The sequence below is a fragment of the Megalobrama amblycephala genome, linkage group LG7 (genome assembly GCF_018812025.1).
Source record: "Megalobrama amblycephala isolate DHTTF-2021 linkage group LG7, ASM1881202v1, whole genome shotgun sequence".
NCBI classification, from domain to species: domain Eukaryota; kingdom Metazoa; phylum Chordata; class Actinopteri; order Cypriniformes; family Xenocyprididae; genus Megalobrama; species Megalobrama amblycephala.
Genome location: NC_063050.1, coordinates 16,313,044 through 16,332,130, shown reverse-complemented (window position 1 = coordinate 16,332,130; position 19,087 = coordinate 16,313,044). Strand labels below are relative to the sequence as shown.

The 19,087-nt window shown below is 36.7% G+C and overlaps 3 protein-coding genes and 1 long non-coding RNA gene across 10 annotated transcripts in view; 2 read left to right on the top strand and 2 right to left on the bottom strand.

Moving 5' to 3' along the window:
* The window catches only part of LOC125271860 (N-acyl-aromatic-L-amino acid amidohydrolase (carboxylate-forming) B-like), a 7,367-nt gene extending 4,777 nt beyond the window's left edge, over positions 1-2,590 (top strand). For all 3 annotated transcript variants that reach the window (XM_048196137.1, XM_048196138.1, XM_048196139.1), the window contains one exon: positions 981-2,590. In XM_048196137.1, the coding sequence (XP_048052094.1) occupies positions 981-1,178 (198 nt within the window). In that variant the 3' untranslated portion in view covers positions 1,179-2,590. The remainder of the gene's footprint in view (positions 1-980) is intronic.
* LOC125271864 overlaps positions 1-8,066 on the bottom strand; it is a 17,878-nt gene extending 9,812 nt beyond the window's left edge. For all 3 annotated transcript variants that reach the window (XR_007185730.1, XR_007185731.1, XR_007185729.1), the window contains exons 1-2: positions 7,930-8,066; positions 1,101-1,174 (exon numbers count right to left, since the gene is read on the bottom strand). This is a non-coding gene — a long non-coding RNA (uncharacterized LOC125271864). The remainder of the gene's footprint in view (positions 1-1,100; positions 1,175-7,929) is intronic.
* acy3.2 (aspartoacylase (aminocyclase) 3, tandem duplicate 2) lies at positions 5,846-12,815 on the top strand. Of its 3 annotated transcripts, none has more exons than XM_048196142.1 (9): positions 5,846-6,153; positions 6,244-6,431; positions 7,555-7,595; positions 7,943-8,178; positions 10,171-10,366; positions 10,735-10,828; positions 10,914-11,021; positions 11,103-11,215; positions 12,125-12,815. In XM_048196142.1, exons 4-9 carry the CDS (start codon positions 7,943-7,945, stop codon positions 12,320-12,322), a joined length of 945 nt encoding a protein of 314 aa, XP_048052099.1. In that variant the 5' UTR covers positions 5,846-6,153; positions 6,244-6,431; positions 7,555-7,595; the 3' UTR covers positions 12,323-12,815. The 3 variants fall into 3 exon arrangements, with proteins under 3 accessions (XP_048052099.1, XP_048052098.1, XP_048052097.1); XM_048196141.1 differs by having other exon boundaries at positions 7,508-7,595; XM_048196140.1 differs by lacking the exon at positions 7,555-7,595 and having other exon boundaries at positions 5,847-6,153.
* On the bottom strand, positions 12,524-19,087 carry cldnd1b (claudin domain containing 1b). The gene is made up of 5 exons (XM_048196143.1): positions 18,936-19,087; positions 17,574-18,040; positions 17,346-17,453; positions 14,282-14,419; positions 12,524-14,172 (listed from the first exon to the last, which is right to left on the bottom strand). Exons 2-5 carry the CDS (start codon positions 17,854-17,856, stop codon positions 13,952-13,954), a joined length of 750 nt encoding a protein of 249 aa, XP_048052100.1. The 5' UTR covers positions 17,857-18,040; positions 18,936-19,087; the 3' UTR covers positions 12,524-13,951.

The following is a 19,087-nucleotide window of genomic DNA, read 5'->3' as shown; positions in this document are numbered from 1 at the left end:
AGAATGGGAAGTTGTGAAGAATGTGGACGAATAAAACTTCCTAAAGAACCACATCTTTGTTCTCTCAAATTTAGCCCTGATGCCTTTGATCATTTTTCATCTGTATACTTTTACGTTTGTCATGGATCCATTGCCAACTCAAGTCTTAATACCCGGGGGTTCCTTTTAAAACATGATCAGCCTTTTCAATTTGAGCCAGAGCGCAAAATTAGTGAGGATGTAAATTGTAAAAATCGAAGATGTGCAATTTCTCTGTGGCTATTGCTACTGGATCGAACTAGTGTTGTATGATTGACGTGTAAAAATCGTCTGATATGTCACCTGAATGCATTACACAGTTAAACGTGCTGAGAAGATGCTGCTGTTTTATGCTATCACAGATATCCCGTGCATCACAGCAGACATGAGCTTTGAGGCAGTCTGTCTCAATCGAGATCGAGTCAGTCTCTACGACAGGCGCGGCATTTGGTTAAAGCCTACACTTAAATCCATCGCCAACTCTAAGCTCTTTCAGTAGCTGTGGTCTACTAAAAGCTTCAGGGCCAAAGTGGAGAGAACATTCTTCACAACTTCCTATTCTTTTCTCCTCTTCTTATCGCTAGTAAAGCAGTGAAGACTTAAATCACTTCGCTTGTTGCCCTTCGACTGAAAATTACAACCAAAACCTGCACAATGTGGCATTGTATATTATATTCCGAGGTGTGTTGCAGTAAAAATAGCAACAGGGTAGCGCCAGTAGCTCACCAAGTGCAACCATTTGACGTCATCGATGTAGAATACACTGTCCACCTAAACAAAATGGCACCCCCCCATTGTCCAAAATATGTCAATATCTTAATGGGTGCAATATCAATACCAATATTAAATAAGTCAAATAATGCAATATATATAGGTCTTTTTTTTGGGGAGGTGGATAAAATGTGACAGTCATTTTATGTGAAATTGATTGAAAAATGTATTTTCTTTATCTTTTTTTCTAGGACAGAGATTTCTGTCTCCTCAAGCGGGGTGACCCTTTGTTTTTATCATTTTCTGGAGAAACTGTGAAGTACGAAGAAGAAGAGCCACTTCATCCTTTCTTTATCAATGAGTGTGCTTACTATGAAAAGGGAATCGCTTTTCACTTGGCAAAAAGGTTGACACTGACGATTCCAACGGTGCAAGTGCAGAAACACTGAAGAAGAGAGGAAAAGATCAGAATGTCTCAAATGATTTTAAAAAAAATGTTCAATAATTTATAACTCAGGTATACAGTATGTAATTATTTGTAGCTTTATGAAAATTAAATGCTAATTTTCATCTGCTACTAAACTTAGGAAAATTGTAAATAATTGTAAAATTGTGCTTACACAGCAAAACAGACTTGTCCATTTTGTAAAAGGAAGGAGAAAATGCATATCTTCGTTCTTTGCATAGCCATGCATTCAATCACAAATTACTTTTTTAGCACAAATTCATCTACAATATCCTTTACAAAAAACAAGTATACTTCAAGTTAATTTTATTAAGTATACTTAAGTAAAGTTAACTTTTATGTATATTTTAAAGTATACTAATATCAATTTACTAGTATTATACTTGTAAGTGTACTTTTTTAATACTACTTGGGACTAAATTGGCCCACTTTTTAGTGTATAAAAGTATACTTTTAAGTATACTTTAAGTATAACAGAGTAAACCTTGAGTACACAACTAATTTACAACTCATTGGCACAGTGTTTCTCCTGTTTTCCTCCTCAGTCTTGTTGGGAATGTTGAGGCGGTTTCATCTGATTTAAAACTAATTTAATCATAAAGTGATTTGTGGTTTGTAACCGAGAGGTGTGTGTCGAATTGAAACGCCTCTCAGTGGATGTCGCAACGCTGTTTAATAATGGTATCCGTGACAGGGAATAAACGCAGCTCCTTTAAGCTTTCGTTCCGTTATCCACTGGGCTGTGTTGCGTAGTTCAAAGTAAACTAGTGAAACACCTGAGAACACCGCTATTTGTTCTGTGTTTGCTGTTTGAGAAACCACTTCAGATGATTCAGTGACATAGTGGTCCGAACAAATTTAAATAATTTCAAATCGTTATGCAAGTGTGTTTGCCCAATAATTAAATTAACGTTTCCGCATTCTCTGCAGAAACAAGAAATTCACGCCTGTCAGCAAAACACATCATCTGGGGGACTATAGACAGCTCCAGGGATTTCATGAAAACTACAGATTATACTTCCGCATTTTTGTATCCCCGCCCACAGACAATTGGATGGGAAGAGGGTTATTAACAAAACAGTTATTGTAAGGGTAAATTTATCACTGAAAATGATGTTGTACTCAGTTCAACTCTTTAAACAGCATTATGGTAAAAATAGAACACTATGGCAGCAGCTTTCTTACCTGTACGCGACAGAGTTTTGCTTGGGGGGTTGGGCTTAATTTTCTGTTGTTGTTTTTTTCCACTCCGTTTGGCCTAAAACACTGTGTTCATGGTCATCCAGGTTTAAATGTTGACTACAAACATGGAAGTTTGTCATGTTAATAATTTTGCATATTGTTGGGCTTTTGCAGCTTATGGTAATATTAATAAATATTTTTGTTTCATTTTAAGGATCATTTATGTTTTCTTGGGTCTTGAAACAAAACCAGTTGGGAATCGCTGATCAAACTGATGGTGTGAAAAAGAACATAAAACTGACAAACAGATCACTGCAGACTGCATCAAACATTTTGTGTCTATATTTCAGATGAAATGTACTTATTAGGGGTCCTCGAAAGAATTGCTGGAAACCTATTTGTAGGATTTGCCTCTCCGTTTTCTTATCTTTTTTTCTTCTTATTTTGCACTAAATATGTTTGGGAGCCAGAGACTATACGTCACAGAGACACCAAGGTAGGACGGCAAGTGAATTTTTTATTTTTTATTTTTTTCCTCAGAATCATCCTTGGATCTGAATCCTTAGATATGAAATAACATTCATAAAGCGTTTCCTGATTAAAAAAAAAAATAATACTTTTTTGAACTCCTTATAGACTGTTTTTTGTTGTGAGCAAAAAGTTATCAAAAGAGTTTGGCATGCGAATGAAATGGTCTAGTGTCGTTTTTCACTGATGTACCAATATCTCCTGAACACAATGCCCAAGCCTTACGAAACCTGATAGACATAGACCACAGGACATCTAAGGATGCACACCAAGTCAAGTAAAAATTGCTCTAGAACTGAAAATCCTTAATAAAGCTGTCACCGTATAATCGATGAGGTTTAAAATTGGTATGCATCATCCTTGGTGGATTCCTATCACTCAGACATGTTAAAAAACAGTAGCCAATCAAGTTTTAGCAACTAATAACATAAAAATTGATTGACTTACCTAATGGTTACGTCCAAAAACTTAGGCAGCTAACTTGTTGCCTCGCTGCCTTATAGGCAATGACTTTGCAGGCAGCTTTTGTGCACAAAGGTACCTTACGAATCTGATTTTGGACAGATTTCTGAGGCAGCGTAACAGTTCAATGATCTACAGCAAAATAGAGTGAGCTTTGGTGAGAACTAAGCTGTTATTTAATTACTACAATAGTGGTACTGTAATCTAGAAATGACATCAGAAGTAGAAAACGTTGGTCAAAAAAAATTTACATTTACACACAAACTGACCAGCAACCGCAACTTTCAGATGCCATCTTTATTTTTCTAGCTCAGTTGTCACAGAATGGAAAGCAAAAGATTGTGGGATATCAAAGGCAGAAAAGGATACATCAATGCTGCCTTCAAAAATTGATCAGATGAAGGTATCTCAGGAGACAGGAAGTGAAGCTAACATTGGATTCGGATGTGCCTTGATGCCTTCCTACCTTGGCATTTTTAAGATTTCGGATGCAGCCCATGTGAAAACGAGTATCTGTACAAAATTTTCTGAAAAGCAGTTACAAAGTGGTAGTATAAGCAACTTTACATTTTTGCTAATAACCCTGCAACCATGCATGATATCAAAATGTGTTTTAGGAATCCTTAGTTTAAACTTCTAACAGTTTTATGTTTATATTTAAAATGAATCCACCATTCTAATTTTCTGAAAAACCTACTTTTTTAAACTCGTCCTATTTGTCCAATTTGCATGAAATTGGTTGTGTATCATCAAGAGATGCTAAACTTTATTCATTTAATCGTTTAGCAAATACAGGCTGATATATTTCACAAAACTTGATACACATGGACAACAGAACATTATGAGAAAACCTGCAACATTTTCTGAATTTTCAATGCTAGGTGGCACTATAAGATAACATGATCATAATAGGGCAACTTTGAACAAAGAAGTTAAAATCTGACACAAGCACAGATATCACAGGACTGATTCTTTCAAAAGTAGTTAAAGGATTAGTTCACTTTTAAATAAACTTTTGCTGATCATTTACTCACCCCCATGTCATCCAAGATGTCCATGTCCTTCTTTCTTCAGTCGAAAAGAAATTATGGTTTTTGATGAAAACATTCCAGGATTTTTCTCCTCATAATGGGCTTCAATGGGCACTAGACGGTTCAAGGTCCAAATGACAGTTTCAATGCAGCTTCAAAGGGCTTTAAACGATACCAGACGATGAATAAGGGTCTTATCTAGCAAAACGATCATTTAAAAAAAAAAAAAAAAGTTTACGTTTTATAAGCACAAATGCTCGCCTTGCTCTGTTCTGGGATGCGCGTTCGTGACGTCACGTAATACGCAATTACGTTAAAAAGGTCACGCTTGACATAGGCGGAAGTACAGAGTCGGTTTACAACTTGAAAGTGCAAATACTAAGTCAAACGCTGTTTACAAAAAAAGGTAAAACAACAATGTCGGACGAGGAGAAGATGAGTTTTTCACCCTGCCCTACCTTTTTGAACCGGAATACACAGAGGAAGAAATTAGGCAGATGGAAGAGACTGCTGCGGCGACACACACCTCTCCAGCATCGGGCAGACGTGGTGGTGCACATGTGGCAAATGCCAACCATTGCCAACAGAGGAAGAATCTCAATGCGCGAATATAATGTGCGCGTCCGGTGTGCGACCCCCTTTAGAGGTATTTTTGTTCTGATGGAGAAGGGTATGACAGTCTGATGGCACTGATAACACAGGATGGAAGAACCATTAGTTGTTTTACCTTTTTTGTAAACGGCGTTTGACTTACCGTGTGTCTCAATCAGCTCCCTAGTTCAGTAGTCACGGCACTGATCAGGGAATCAGCCACATTCACTTTCATGATATACTGATTCACGACCTAGGAAACTAGGGAGCTGATTGAGACGCAGGGTTAGTATTTGCACGTTCAAGTTGTAAACACCGACTCTGTACTTCCGCCTATGTCAAGCGTGACCTTTTTAACGTAATTGCGTATTACGTGACGTCACAAACGCGCATCCCAGAACAGAGCAAGGCGAGCATTTGTGCTTATAAAACGTAAACTTTTTTTATTTTATTTTTAAATGACCAATCGTTTCGCTAGATAAGACCCTTATTCATCGTCTGGTATCGTTTAAAGCCCTTTGAAACTGCATTGAAACTGTCATTTGGACCTTGAACCGTCTGGTGCCCATTGAAGCCCATTATAAGTAGAAAAATCCTGGAATGTTTTCATCAAAAACCTTAATTTCTTTTCGACTGAAGAAAGAAGGACATGGACATCTTGGATGACATGGGGGTGAGTAAGTTATCAGCAAAAGTTTATTTAAAAGTGAACTAATCCTTTAATTTGGGTCAGTTTTTCCACATGTGCTTGAACACTGACAATTGCTGCTTGCCTCTATATTTTTAATGATCTTATTCTGTTGAGTCATGAGAGCTGGATTTTTAGTGTCTGCAACAGCAGCTGTTCATGCCCTAGGGGAATAAGAGGAAACTGTGACAGAAAATAATGGTTTGTTACGAAATGCTTCTCCGCCTTTCTCTGTCATTATGCACAATCGTAATGTTTAGGTAATAGTCTATAAGTTCTGCAGTCCTCTCAGTTGTCATGTTTCTCCTCCCCCTCTTGCTTTTCCTCCACACACTCTCTTTTTAGCACATGCATGAGTCAGCAAAACACCGGCTTCATGCGGGAGCTTCCTTCATGGCCAGTGGAAGAGTGTTTCTGTAACATCATGTGTGAAAGATGATCCAGCACTGGTGACTGAAGGCGAGGCAGAGGAGGAGGTAAATAATGGCTTTGCATGTTACTTTACTGGGTTTGCGCAACTGTGGAAGAATGTCTTAAACTGGTCGTGTGTGTGTGTGTGTGTGTAGGTGCAACCCCTGCAGCTAGATTACCCCTGTACTGGCTAAATGTGTGTCAGCACGCATGCCCTGTCACACCTCACCGTATGTGTCCAAAGGTCTCTGATGCCTTGTGCAACTCCACTCAGTAAGACGATTAGAGGGAAAGCATTTGAAGGAAGGAGTGAAACAACATTACTTCTATCTTAAAAATAACGGTAGGAGTTTTTCCTTTTGCAGTTTTGTTCTGATATGTTGCATGTTGTTGTAGAAACGTGAGACAGCTTGTAATGCGCGTTGTTTAACAGAGCAACAGCTAATTCTGAAGCAAACAGCAAAAGTCCCTCTAGCATTGGAGCTTAATTAACTAATACCATGCACACATGATCTTAAAGGTATACACACATGGATAAACATTGGCGTAATAAATAAAGTAAATGCTATTTGGCCAGTAACTTTGTTAGAAACTGCCACATTACAGTTTACATGGAATTCCAGGAAGGATTCTTGCTGATTTAAGTAATGTGATTAAAGACTTAAGTCTTTTGTCTTAGTTTATCAGACAAGTTTATTTGGAATGCGTAAAGTTTTTTCCATGTGGAATATTTTTCGGATTCATCCAAATGAGGAACATTTTCCATAAACACGTCCACCTCTACGCAGTGTTATTTTAGTGTAACTTATATACTATTATTGTTTTTGTTAATTTGTCTTTATTTTTGTAGTTTCCATTTTTAATTTTTTTTTTTTTTTTGTAATTTTGTTGTGTTTTTTGTCATTTTTTTTATTATTTTATATGTTTATATTGTCTCTATTAATTTTTATTTAATTTTAGCTATTTTAATTCTTCAAGTTAAACTAAACTAAAATGAGAAATGTTGCCTTGGCAACTAGTTGAAATAAAACAAGTCTTTTTATATTATTTTATTTCAGTTAAGCATTTATTTTGATTCAAGTAACACACTCTTTATGGATTTAGTTATAACACTGCCGCCACACTTTTCTTTACATTTACCGTTTTTCTGAACTTTCAGTAAATAATTGTTTTTCTCAAGCTCAGCGATTTTCTTTAGTTTGCATTAACAGTGAATTTTCAGTGTTGTCTGTTGTGCCAGCTGTGCAAAATAGTCAATGTGTGACTTTGTCATGCTTTCTCTTCCCCAAAGAGAGCCCTGTTCTGTTGACCTCTGTTGGATTATTAATGGATGTTTTGTAGTCTATTAACTCTCTAAGCAGTTTTACAAATTATCTACAACTTCAAATTGTTAACAACATAATGACATGATATTGTCAGTTTGAATCAAAATAGGTTAAGCTCTTTGCATTGCATTTGTGGCACAGAACGTTTTCAGCTTGGAAAAACAAAGGAGACAAGGTTTAAGGTAATGCACTTACGATGGAAGTCAAATTACTACATTTTTGTTAACTGTAGCTATAGAACTCACCTTGTACTGGTCACACCTCTTTCTCACCCATTGCAGATTATTTGTAAAATTTGCATCAAAAATATTTAAGACGTAATAAAAATCTTAGTTTAGTACTGTGTGTCTACCAAGAACAACATTGTAAATGCAATATGTGAAGTGACATGTGAAGGCCAGTATTATATATCAGTATTAAATCACTGAAAGGGCTTATGATTTAATAATAATTCAAGAAGACAGACATTTAAATATTGATGTGGCATTTGAAAACTCAAAATAAGAATGTTATTACTTTTCTGTTGTAGATGGCATCAGCGTTCCTGCCAGCAATGGGTCGTTTGGCCGTATGTGGTGGTACACATGGCAATGAGCTGTCAGGTGTGTATCTGGTGCAGGAGATGGAGCGACAGAGGAAAGAGAAGGGAGACGGCGCATGGCCGATTCCCGTAACAACTGTTCTGTCAAACCCACGGGCTGTGAAAGAGTGCAGAAGATACGTTGACACGGATATGAATCGCTGCTTCAACAGAGCCACGCTGAGGTGAGATGAGGAACTGCAGCATGGACTGTTTAGTTTAATCTCAGTGAAATGTAGGTTAATCTCATGTCACATTCTTGTCAAAAATAATTAAAAAATGAAATTATATGAAATGTAAGATTTAAATGTAATAGTGAATAGTTTGCAAACAAATAAGAGCTATAGTGCAGAAAACAAGAGTTTTGCTGAATAATAATGTATATTTCTGTTTCTCACAAAAGATTTAAAATGTAGTACACAGGAATGGGCTATTTTTATATACTTTTTCTCAATTTTGGATTTTTTTTTTTTTTTTTTTTTTTTTTTTCGAAAAAAGCTAAACTCATTCCCTCAATTTAATTTGTTTCATCAAGTTCATATGTGGCCTGCATTTTGATTAACCTAAATATGTAATGTTAAGTACAGATAACTAAGGCAAGTAACGTACGTTACCTCAAATTTTCTAATTTATATTGTTGCATTTAATTATATTGAACAAGTAAAATAATCATTAAAACAAGTTAGCTTCACACCAACAGCTTTAATAAGGTTTGCTACCTTACATTTCATAGCTAAACTTCTATAAATATTTTTAACAGCTTTTTTAAAATGTCGAAAGCTTAGGGCAAGGTTTGACCGGGAAATGTTTTCTTACAGAAATTTATTAACTTGAAAATAATGTTACAATAAAACGTAGATTAAGAAAAGTGTATATATATTTCAACGTTTACCTACCTATTTAACGTTATCCTTCTACTCCCACTACTTTCATCGTCACGACGATGAGTTTGTCACAGGCACAGCCGTTGGGAAATTTTCAGGCAATTATTTACGGCCTTGTGTTATTATCTACCAATCAGCGCGGTTGTCAGGCAGAACTTCTGCAAGCATGACCAATCAAATTAAAGAAAGAGCGAATAAATTTTAAATACATTCTAATTTTGAGTTCTTAAAGGGTTAGTTCACCCAAAAATGAAAATTATGTCATTTATTACTCGTTCCACACCTGTAAGACCTTCGTTCATCTTCAGAACACAAATTAAGATATTTCTGATAAAATCCGATGGCTCAGTGAAGCTTTCATCGCCAGCAATAACACTCCCTTTTTCAATGCCCAGAAAGCTACTAAAAACATATTTAAAACAGTTCATGTGACTACAGTGGTTCAACTTTAATATTATAAAGCAACGAGAATACTTTTTGTGCGCCAAAAATAACAAAATAGCGACTTTATTCAACAATATCTAGTGATGGGCGATTTCAAAACACTGCTTCATGAAGCTTTGACGCTTTACAAATCTTTTGGTCCGAATCAGTGGTTCGAAGCGTGAATCAAACTGCCAAAGTCACGTGAACTATTGAAGTTTCAAACACTTATGACATAACGAAGCCTCATTTACTGAAATCACGTGATTTTGGTGCTCTGAACCACTGATTCGGAACAAAAGATTTGTAAAGCTTCGAAGCTTCATGAAGCAGTGTTTTGAAATCGTCCTTCACTAGATATTGTGGAATAAAGTCGCTATTTTGATTTTTTTGGTGCACAAAAAGTATTCTAGTCACTTTATAATATTAAAGTTGAACCACTGTAGTCACATGAACTGTTTTAAATATGTTTTTAGTAACTTTCTGGGCATTGAAAAAGGGAGTGCTATTGCTGGCGATGAAGGCTTCACTGAGCCATCGGATTTTATCAATTTGTGTTCTGAAGATGAACGAAGGTCTTACAGGTGTGGAACAGCATGAGGGTGAGTAATAAATGACATAATTTTTATTTTTGGGTGAACGAACCCTTTAACCTTTAAAATTTCAGTTAGAAAGGTTTTGCTGTCAAATAAGTTAATTAAACATGCCTGTTTGAGTTATGATGCCAAAACATGGTATTTTAAGTAATGTTATGATAACTTGATTGCTTTATTAATGACACCATTAGGAGTTACAATAGGCCTATTACAAAGAAAGTAAATATATTACATGCAAATGTCACTTTTTAAATCTATCCTCTGTTTCTTGAAGTTCACCTACGACAGACAGCAGCCAATATGAAGTTCACCGCGCTCAGGAACTGAACAATCAGCTGGGACTGAAGGGATCTGCAGATGCAATAGACATGATTTGTGACCTCCATAACACCACATCTAACATGGGCCTCACACTCATCCATTACACAACCAGTGACTGGGTGACCCTGCACATCTGCAAATACTTACAGGCAAGAGCATCACAAGTGTGCTTCAACTAACTCCATACTGTAAACCAGGCCAGTTGTTCTCAGCTGGTGGGTTGTTGTGACCTAAAATTGGGTCACAGGTGTGATTAGACAGCAGGGGGAAAGCAATGATAAATGCAAAAAAAATAAAATGCAGCTAACCATATAATCATGCATAGTTAGGATAGCAAAATAGATACTTGATTGTCAATGTAAAATCTGGGTCCTGAAGTAAAACCAGTTAAGAACCACAGACCTGGATTTTTGTTTATGTGCCATTTTAAGTGTGTGTACAATTCCATGAGTAGAGTAGTTTTCCCTGTCTGTGCATGTGTGTTTTGATGTTGTGTGTTGTCATGTGCACATTTAAGACTAAGATAACCAAAGTGCCTGTGAGAGTTCTGGTACTGGATGTCCCGATTAGTGATGCATATTCCTTGGAGTCTGTATCCAAGCATGGCTTTTGTAAGTTTTCTCAGTGCATTTCCTTTGAGTACTCGAGCACAAATACACACTCAGATGACGAGAATCATGACTTGTGTTTCTGTAGCAATAGAGGTCGGGCCACAGCCACATGGTGTCGTCAGGGCTGACATCTATTTCATTATGAAAGAGGCCGTCGACATGACAATCGACTGGATCCACAAATTCAACTCAGGTACTGTAAGACCTAAACAAACGTGGCTTACTTGTGTATTTTCTGCAATACTATAATAAGTGTATTTTATTTTGTTTTCAGGAACAGTATTTGAAGGCGGTGATATGGAAGCCTTCAAGTTTATCAAAAGTATTGATTATCCCAGAAATCCCGAGACTCGGACTCTCACAGCTGCCATTCATCCTCAGCTGCAGGTGCTGATCGTTCTGCTGTTTTATTATATTAACACACAGAATCAGCCAAATTGTTGTGAACCTCATGAACATGCCCAGGTCATAAAAAAATAAGATTATTTTAGGGCCTTTATTTTTTAACCCTTTTTTCTTACAGGAGAAAAAAATCTCTGTAATCTCTAATTACTGTAATCTAGGGGTGTAACGATACCCTCATGTCACGATTCGATACGCATCACGATACTGAACTCACAATACAATATTATTTGCGATACTCCCAAGACATATGGTAAAAGGTTAACAAAAAATGTATTACATTATTTTGATATTACATTTGGGGTGGAAATGAATAGGCTTGGATTTGGTGCTGGTAACCCAATGCACAGGACAGTGGTGACACCAGAATAAAAATATCCATGATTCTGAAGAATTATTTTTAAAACGAATATGCTTGCACTCTGTCACTGACTAGATATATTTAAAATAATGTAGGCCACTTTTTACTGGTAACACAAGACATTTGGCATTATCAGGACTCACAAATATTATATTCAACATTATATATAGTAGTTTAACGTAGTAGTAATGACACTAAAACTCTGTAAACTTGAATTTTAATTTTGAGTAAAGTACACACAATACATATTGTCACTATCCACGATACATACTGTTGCATTTTTGTAAATTATTAAAATGGTAAAGTATTAATTCACCATGGAAGCGTTTGTTGTACTGACTTTATGCCGATCTAAATTTTACAAATTATTGTATTGCAATATTTTTTATGGGAAATTGGGAATCATATAAAATGAGAAAAATGTAAGATGTCCATGCTTTGTAAATTACAGAATGTCACAATGCAAATAATCTGGGCTTAAAAATACTTAATTTTCTTTATGCAAAATAATATTTCTTTTATCTTTTTTCTAGGACAGAGATTTCTGTCTCCTCAAGCGGGGTGACCCTTTGTTTTTGTCATTTTCTGGAGAAACTGTGAAGTACGAAGAAGAAGAGCCACTTCATCCTTTCTTTATCAATGAGTGTGCTTACTATGAAAAGGGAATCGCTTTTCACTTGGCAAAAAAGTTGACGCTGACGATTCCAACGGTGCAAGTGCAGAAACACTGAAGAAGAAAGGAAAAGATCTCTATGATTACCAAATATAATATCAATCAGATGATTTCACAACACAGAATGTCTCAAATGATTTTAATTTTTCAGTCACTTTTAACTCAGGTAAACATTATGTACTTATTTGTACAATATGTTATTTATATGACAATCAATATTGCTCATTTTGATCTACAGCTAAAAACATGAGCAACAATGTTTTGGATGAAAAGATATTTATTGTGACCAGCAAAGTGTTCATTTAACAGAAATGCTTACAAAACTGTATAAAAAAGGCAAAACCGTCTGAAGTATCTGGGACACCATCATGATGATGTCACAGTGGGCTGTGGAGTGTGAGGTATCCTCTTGACTGTATTGCTCATAAGCTGTTGCTCTCAACCTGATTGCTTTGAGAAAATCAAGCCTCTCTCAGGCTTGGAATAAAAAAAAGAACATCTCAAATATTACAACACAGAATAAACCGCATGGCACAATGAAATCAAATGAAGCTGGATGTACACGGTGTGATTTTTACCATCAGTTGCTTGTAATATTTTACAATATGATATCAGTGATGATCTCAGGTCTTTTGCATCCAAGTGTGCATATTATACATGATGAACAACAACAGTAACTGGATGTTTTAAGACACTTGCCCACATCATTTGACAAAAATTTTTTTAAATTTTGCACTAATTTCGCCAGTGTTTTTTTGAGTGTCTTTTGCTAATTTTGGCTTTATATGGACCGCCTAAGTAATTTTGCTGTCAAATCAATCTACGCAAAACGTCTGATAAAATCAGTAAACTGTGTCGAACATTACGGTGAAAATCAGACACTGTGCACCAGCTAAACACTTCAAATGAAGTACAAATAAGTATATAAACCACAGCTGAGATGGTTTTAAATGGCTACCTGAACCATCACAAAACATTATAATTGGATTCTAAACAAAGTTACTAAACAAGTGTAATGTACATGATGTAATACATTCTCAAAGAGAAACTATATGGTAAACAGATTAACCAATGCAAAGCACAAGAAAAAAATAATAAATAAGCACAACAAACGTTCAGGAAAACACAAAAGGCTCGAGTGGTTACTGCTTATGACAGATGCAAACAATCTTTCGGGCCAAGGCAAAACCCTGCTGCATCTTGGGATTGCAAAGCGCTCTTTTCACAATGTCAGTAGCTACAACTCAGGCTGAATAAAAACATAGGTGTTTTTTAAAACACAAGGAGGATATGAAACTAAACACATCAAAATAAGTTTAGTCAACAGGTAAAATGTGACTAAACAAACAGTGACACCCTGAGGAACCACTGTATAGTGTTACTGTTTATAGACGCAAGAGTCTGATTGGCTGTGGTAGAGAGGTTTAGTTTCTCATCTTAAACAGCGAAGATGCTAACAGAGTGGTTAAAAAGGCAGTTATATAGTAGGAAGATCCTTCAAGAGATGTAAGTATTCACAGGAGAGTGCTATGAGTGGATGGTGCTACTAACTTTGGGTGGTGTGTTCTGACTGTTTCCTTCATAACTTTTGCAAATAACAGCTAGGTTAGTGGCAAAAGCAGTTGCTGAAGCAAGCATGGCTGTGTGCTTTCTATCAGAGCAACTCTATAGTCAGTCCTCTTGTTTCTTAGGCAACCCTGTAGGCTGTCATTCGAGTGTAGTGTTGGCGGTGACTCCTCGCAGCCCATATGAAGAGTGCAGCAGCCATGATGTGCAGCGGAGACGAGACCACGGCCAAAAACAAGGACCAACCCAGAGAGGAGACCATGCCCTCTGGCAGGTCTGATATGTCATGTAGCAGACGCACACCCATGAGGAAACAGCATACGGTGGCCAGGGAACACAGGCCTGGGAGCAAAATATATGTTAAAATGTAATGCTTTCTTTGTTGGTGAGCTGTGGAAAATGCTTATTAGCTGTGATTACCCCCATTATACACAATGTACAACTGTCTTACCGGCCACCAGATGCAGCAGCCCTACGAACAGGGTGGGAGTGACACTGCGGCATAGACAGGCGCACACTCCGATCAATGCCGCAAGAAACACCAGCCCAACAGAGACCAGCGGCAACAGGAACTGACACTTCCACAGGTCTGAGGACACACACAACACAAACAAACATCTATGATTCCATTTTCGATACCACAGCAAAAACTAATAACTAACTAACTAGTAGTTCACCTTGTCAGGTGAATCAGGTGAATGACATGTTTACCGTTGACATTCATCAATAGTAAACGTGTGGTAAACAGTAGCTCAAGCATGTTCGCCAGAGCTGTGGAATACAATCATTTTTATGATGCATTGTGATGCTGATGTGAACGATTCTGCATCGACGCATTAAAACAAAGGATTCGATTTTTTAAAAATGTAATTACAAAGGCCTATCATACATATTAATGTACTGTTTTATTGAAGGCTAAATAAAGAACACTCATTATATAGTAATAAAGTTAAGTATGTCCATCAGAAGCAAAGCACTTTTGGTTTTGGTTTCGAAAGGAACATGCAGGGATGAGAAAGTAAAGTGCGGATGTGCTTGATGTTGAAAGTTATTAAAGGGTTAGTCCCAAAAATGAAAATTCTGTCATTAATTACTCACTCATGTCGCTCCACACCCGTAAGACCTTAAGACCGAAGCCTTATGAATCTTTTGTTTAGAATCAGTGGTTCAGAGCATGTATCAAACTGCCAAAGTCACGTGAATCATTGACATTCGAAACACTTATGATGTAACGACGCCTCGTTTACTGAAATCACGTGACTTTGGCAGTTTGATACACGCTTCGAAACTGCATACTTTGAACTGATTCGAAAAAAGATTTGTAAAGCTTCGAAGCCTCATGAAGGAGTGTTTTGAAATCGCCCATCACTAGATATTGTTGAATAAAGTCTTTTTTTTTTGGCGCACAAAAAATATTCTCGTCGCTTCATAACATTAAGGTTGAACCACTGTAGTCACATGAACTGTTTTAAATACGTCTTTAGTAGCTTTCTAGGCATCTCAAAGTGTTAATTATCTTGCTGTCAATGGAGGCCTCACTGAGCCTTCGGATTTTATCAAAAATATCTTAATTTGTGTTCTGAAGATGAACGAAGTTCTTAAGGGTGTGGAACGACATGAGGGTGAGTAATTAATGACAGAATTTTCATTTTTGGGTGAACTAACCCTTTAAGAGTGATAAGCCACGAAAATGATCTTACTGACTGACACATCTGAAGCGTGCACAAACACGCGTCTCAGACAGCGCGCGATCCCAATATACACAGAATTACAGTATTTCAAAATATCTGTCTTGGCGAGTATTCACACAAACATAATCTGTTATGTCTTAAATGAACATTTGGTTAACTGTTGAGGAAAATCATCTGATGTGCAACATTATATTAGATCCTGATACAGTAGGTTTTAATATACAGGCCATATTGTCTCATTAATGTTAATCAAATAAAAGAGGTAACCACTCGCCACTCTTGATTGAACTACTTTTGTCGTTTTAATAATAATCAATTTATTTGTAATAAATACACTAAAGACTACGCAGTGATTTTTACGTTTGATTATTTGTTTTCTTACTTGAATGCTTCTGTTTAGATGTAAAATGAAAAAAGTAAACCACTGATCATTTAATTTGTTTCTTTCTAATATTATATTTGTTCTATTGTTTATTTGCAGCTTTGTTCTTTTTTTAAAGGGGGGTTTAATCTAAGCTGAAAGATTTTTCAACAATATCAACAAAGAAGTGTGTTTTTGGTTGTGAGGGAAAGATAACCTTTTTCAGCTTCCCAGAGAACCCAGCGTTAAGGGAAGAGTGAATGCAGTTTGTTTTTCCGGGGCAGCAATGGAGTTGTGCACGTATGTTTGTTAGCTCCAGGAATTTTGGTGACGAATGTTTTGTAAGCAAGTCCCAGTTCGACGCTGAATTTGCAGATCGGTTGAGACGGAGTCTCAGCGATAAATCCCAGTCATGAGTCAGAACCGCAGGCGGCGAGTAAAATGCCTGTGTTTTGTTGGCAATCGGCGTCCAAGTGCATATAATGTAAACAACACGAATGTTTTTGTTCCCTTTTTATTTATAATGATGTCGCAGCTTGCAGACGATTGCTACGCAAAAGCTGCGTGTGCTCGTGACTCTTTGATAAAATAAAAAAATAGCTATATTGTGATTATTAATACAGTAATGTTATTAAGAAAAGAACTGATGGAAACGATACATTGTGATGCATCGAGAATCATTTTGTAATCAAATCGTTACCTTGTAATCGAATCGTGAGGCAAGATTCACACCTCTGATGTTCGCTTGATGTGCGATAACCAATGAGCTTTCCCAAGAGGTTTGCTCTCGTGCGTCAAGCAGGTTAGGTTGAACTTCTGTTTATGTTCGCTGATCAATGTTTATATGTGAATAAAAGCCTAAATTCAATCTGTTCATCATATAAGGCGATAAAGTCTCTTCAGAAAATTTGGATTCATATGGATTAGTTTAACGATCTCTTTATGAACTTTTTAAAACGTCAAAGTGGTAGTTGCATCGCTGTCTATGGAGGGACAGAAATCTCGCCGATTTCATTAAAAATATCTTATTTTGTGTTCAGAAGATTAATGAAAGTCTTTCAGGTTTGGAACGACATGAGGGTGAGTAATTTTTGGGTGAACTAAAAAAGTTCTCTTTCGCATCTTATTGCACTTGAATCTGAATGGTTAAAAAAAAATCGCTTGAATGTTTAAATTGGCAAGACTTAAAAACATGTGCAAATTATTAACTTTCGTGATGACACATCACTGGCCCGATCGGGCAAGTGACAATTCTGTCAACTGTCCTGAGAATCTTTCACACTGACACCGGGCCTTTAGGCAGTCCTTTTGTCAAGCCCTGCTACATATGAAAGACTTTCATTTACTTTAAAAAAAACACACATCTGATTAGGACTGTGTCTGGAAAATAAACAATTAATAGTGAATGAAATAAACATTAAAATCTTAACTGAGACTGGGCAATATATTGAGTCAGGACTTACAGGTACGCAGCAGATCTTCTCCGCTGTTAATATTTCCAGGATGTTTGAACTTTGATTCCCACTGCTGAGCCAAAGTAAAGGTGTGACATTTAGTCACCATTGTCGGATCTGGTAAAGAAGGAAGCAGAGAGCGAGAAAAGGTAGTTGGCATCAGTTTTTAACCATGTGCACAACTAACAATAATAAATACATAATCATAAATTACAAATTCGATCATCCTCTCCTTACTTTGCTCTTTGGGTATGAGAATGCAGCGCCACCAGAGACCCAGCGTGCCATTCAGCTGGAAGAGAGCGACACTGTAGACACTCTCATCCACGTCCTCAAAGTCCCGCTGCAGAGCCTCCAGGAATGTGCCGTTGTTGGCATCGTTGTTGGCATCGTTGCTGGCCGGCTGACTGTGGTACTGGTACCAGTGCTGTGTTCCCATGGCAACAGAGAGATAGACAGTGGCAAGCAGGCTCAGCACAGAGCCGATGACCAGCGCCGTGGCATAGCGGTTGTCCACCATGGTTTCGAGGATGTAATATAAAACACTTTAAGATGGCCAACAATTAACTCTTTAGTAGATGAGTGTGAGGAGGACAATCATATCATTTGGTGTTTCTTTTCATCTTCCTATGATACCCATCACAGAAAGTCAGATCTCATCTCCATGGACATGATCCTTCTTGAAATCCAAAGAAGTGTATCATCTGAAATGGAGAGAAGTGTGATTACAACACAAAGAATTCAAACAAAGTCATGTTTACAAGATACCAAGGTAATACACTGGAAGAATAAGTCATTGGATTTACTAAGGTTTGCCAAAGACACTCCCAGTTTTGAATCACTTAGTCAAGTAGCTAGATATTCATAACCAAAACTGTCTATATAATCTATTTCAGATATAAAGCCACTAAACTTCCTATAACAACAAAATAAACCGTGGTTAGTCACTTTACATGTTGACTTTTAATTTCAAGTGATATAACAACAAAATGTTATAACATATATAATATTTTAAAATCTTTTTATTGTTCTAGTCATCTTTATTTAACATTCACTCATACATTATTTACGAATTTGTTAAAAAGCATATATTTTGATAAACCCCTTAACATGGAGTTGTGTCTAATAAAATATATATATATTTTAGGGTTAGGTAACCCTTGTATATATATATATATATATATATATATATATATTTTTTTTTTTAAATGAAAAGGAATAAAAGTAAACAAAACTCCTTACATGAAAGTGCTCTTTACCTGGTCGATGAGCTTTATTATTCATAAAACTAGATAATAAAATAATTCAGGCAGCATTTAAAAGCACAAAGGGCATTTCTTTCGATATTTTTAATATTTTTGCATAGCCTAAAGCTCACTACTATTTCATACACTAACGTTGCTTAACGTTGACTAGCATGAAAGCTAACAGGCTGGTGTGTGTTTTTAGCGATATACTCGAGACTTTGACGAATAAAAACAACCTGTGTAAATTTTGAGTGTTCTTTATTTTTAATACCGATGAAACGTCCTATTTAGAACAAAATCACCCGAAAGCTTTTGTTTAAACCAATAAAAGCTGCTTGCGATTGTCACTTACTGCGCTGATGACGACTCCTTTTCCGGTTACGATTACGAATGCGCGCGCACGGCACAATCTCAATCCGCGCGAGCACAGTAAGCACGGGCGCGAGCAGCAGTCAGTGCACAACTTGCTAGACGATCTGAGTCTGTATCGATATCCTGCTATTG

Coding starts and splice junctions, on each gene's coding strand:
- acy3.2 (XM_048196142.1), top strand. CDS start 7,943: ATGGCATCAGCGTTCCTGCCAGCAATGGGTCGTTTGGCCGTATGTGGT. Junction 10,367..10,734: donor ACATCTGCAAATACTTACAG/GCAAGAGCATCA, acceptor TGCACATTTAAG/ACTAAGATAACCAAAGTGCC. Junction 10,829..10,913: donor TGTATCCAAGCATGGCTTTT/GTAAGTTTTCTC, acceptor GTGTTTCTGTAG/CAATAGAGGTCGGGCCACAG.
- cldnd1b (XM_048196143.1), bottom strand. CDS start 17,856: ATGGTGGACAACCGCTATGCCACGGCGCTGGTCATCGGCTCTGTGCTG. Junction 17,454..17,573: donor TCTCATACCCAAAGAGCAAA/GTAAGGAGAGGA, acceptor CTTCTTTACCAG/ATCCGACAATGGTGACTAAA. Junction 14,173..14,281: donor GCTGCTGCATCTGGTGGCCG/GTAAGACAGTTG, acceptor TTTTGCTCCCAG/GCCTGTGTTCCCTGGCCACC.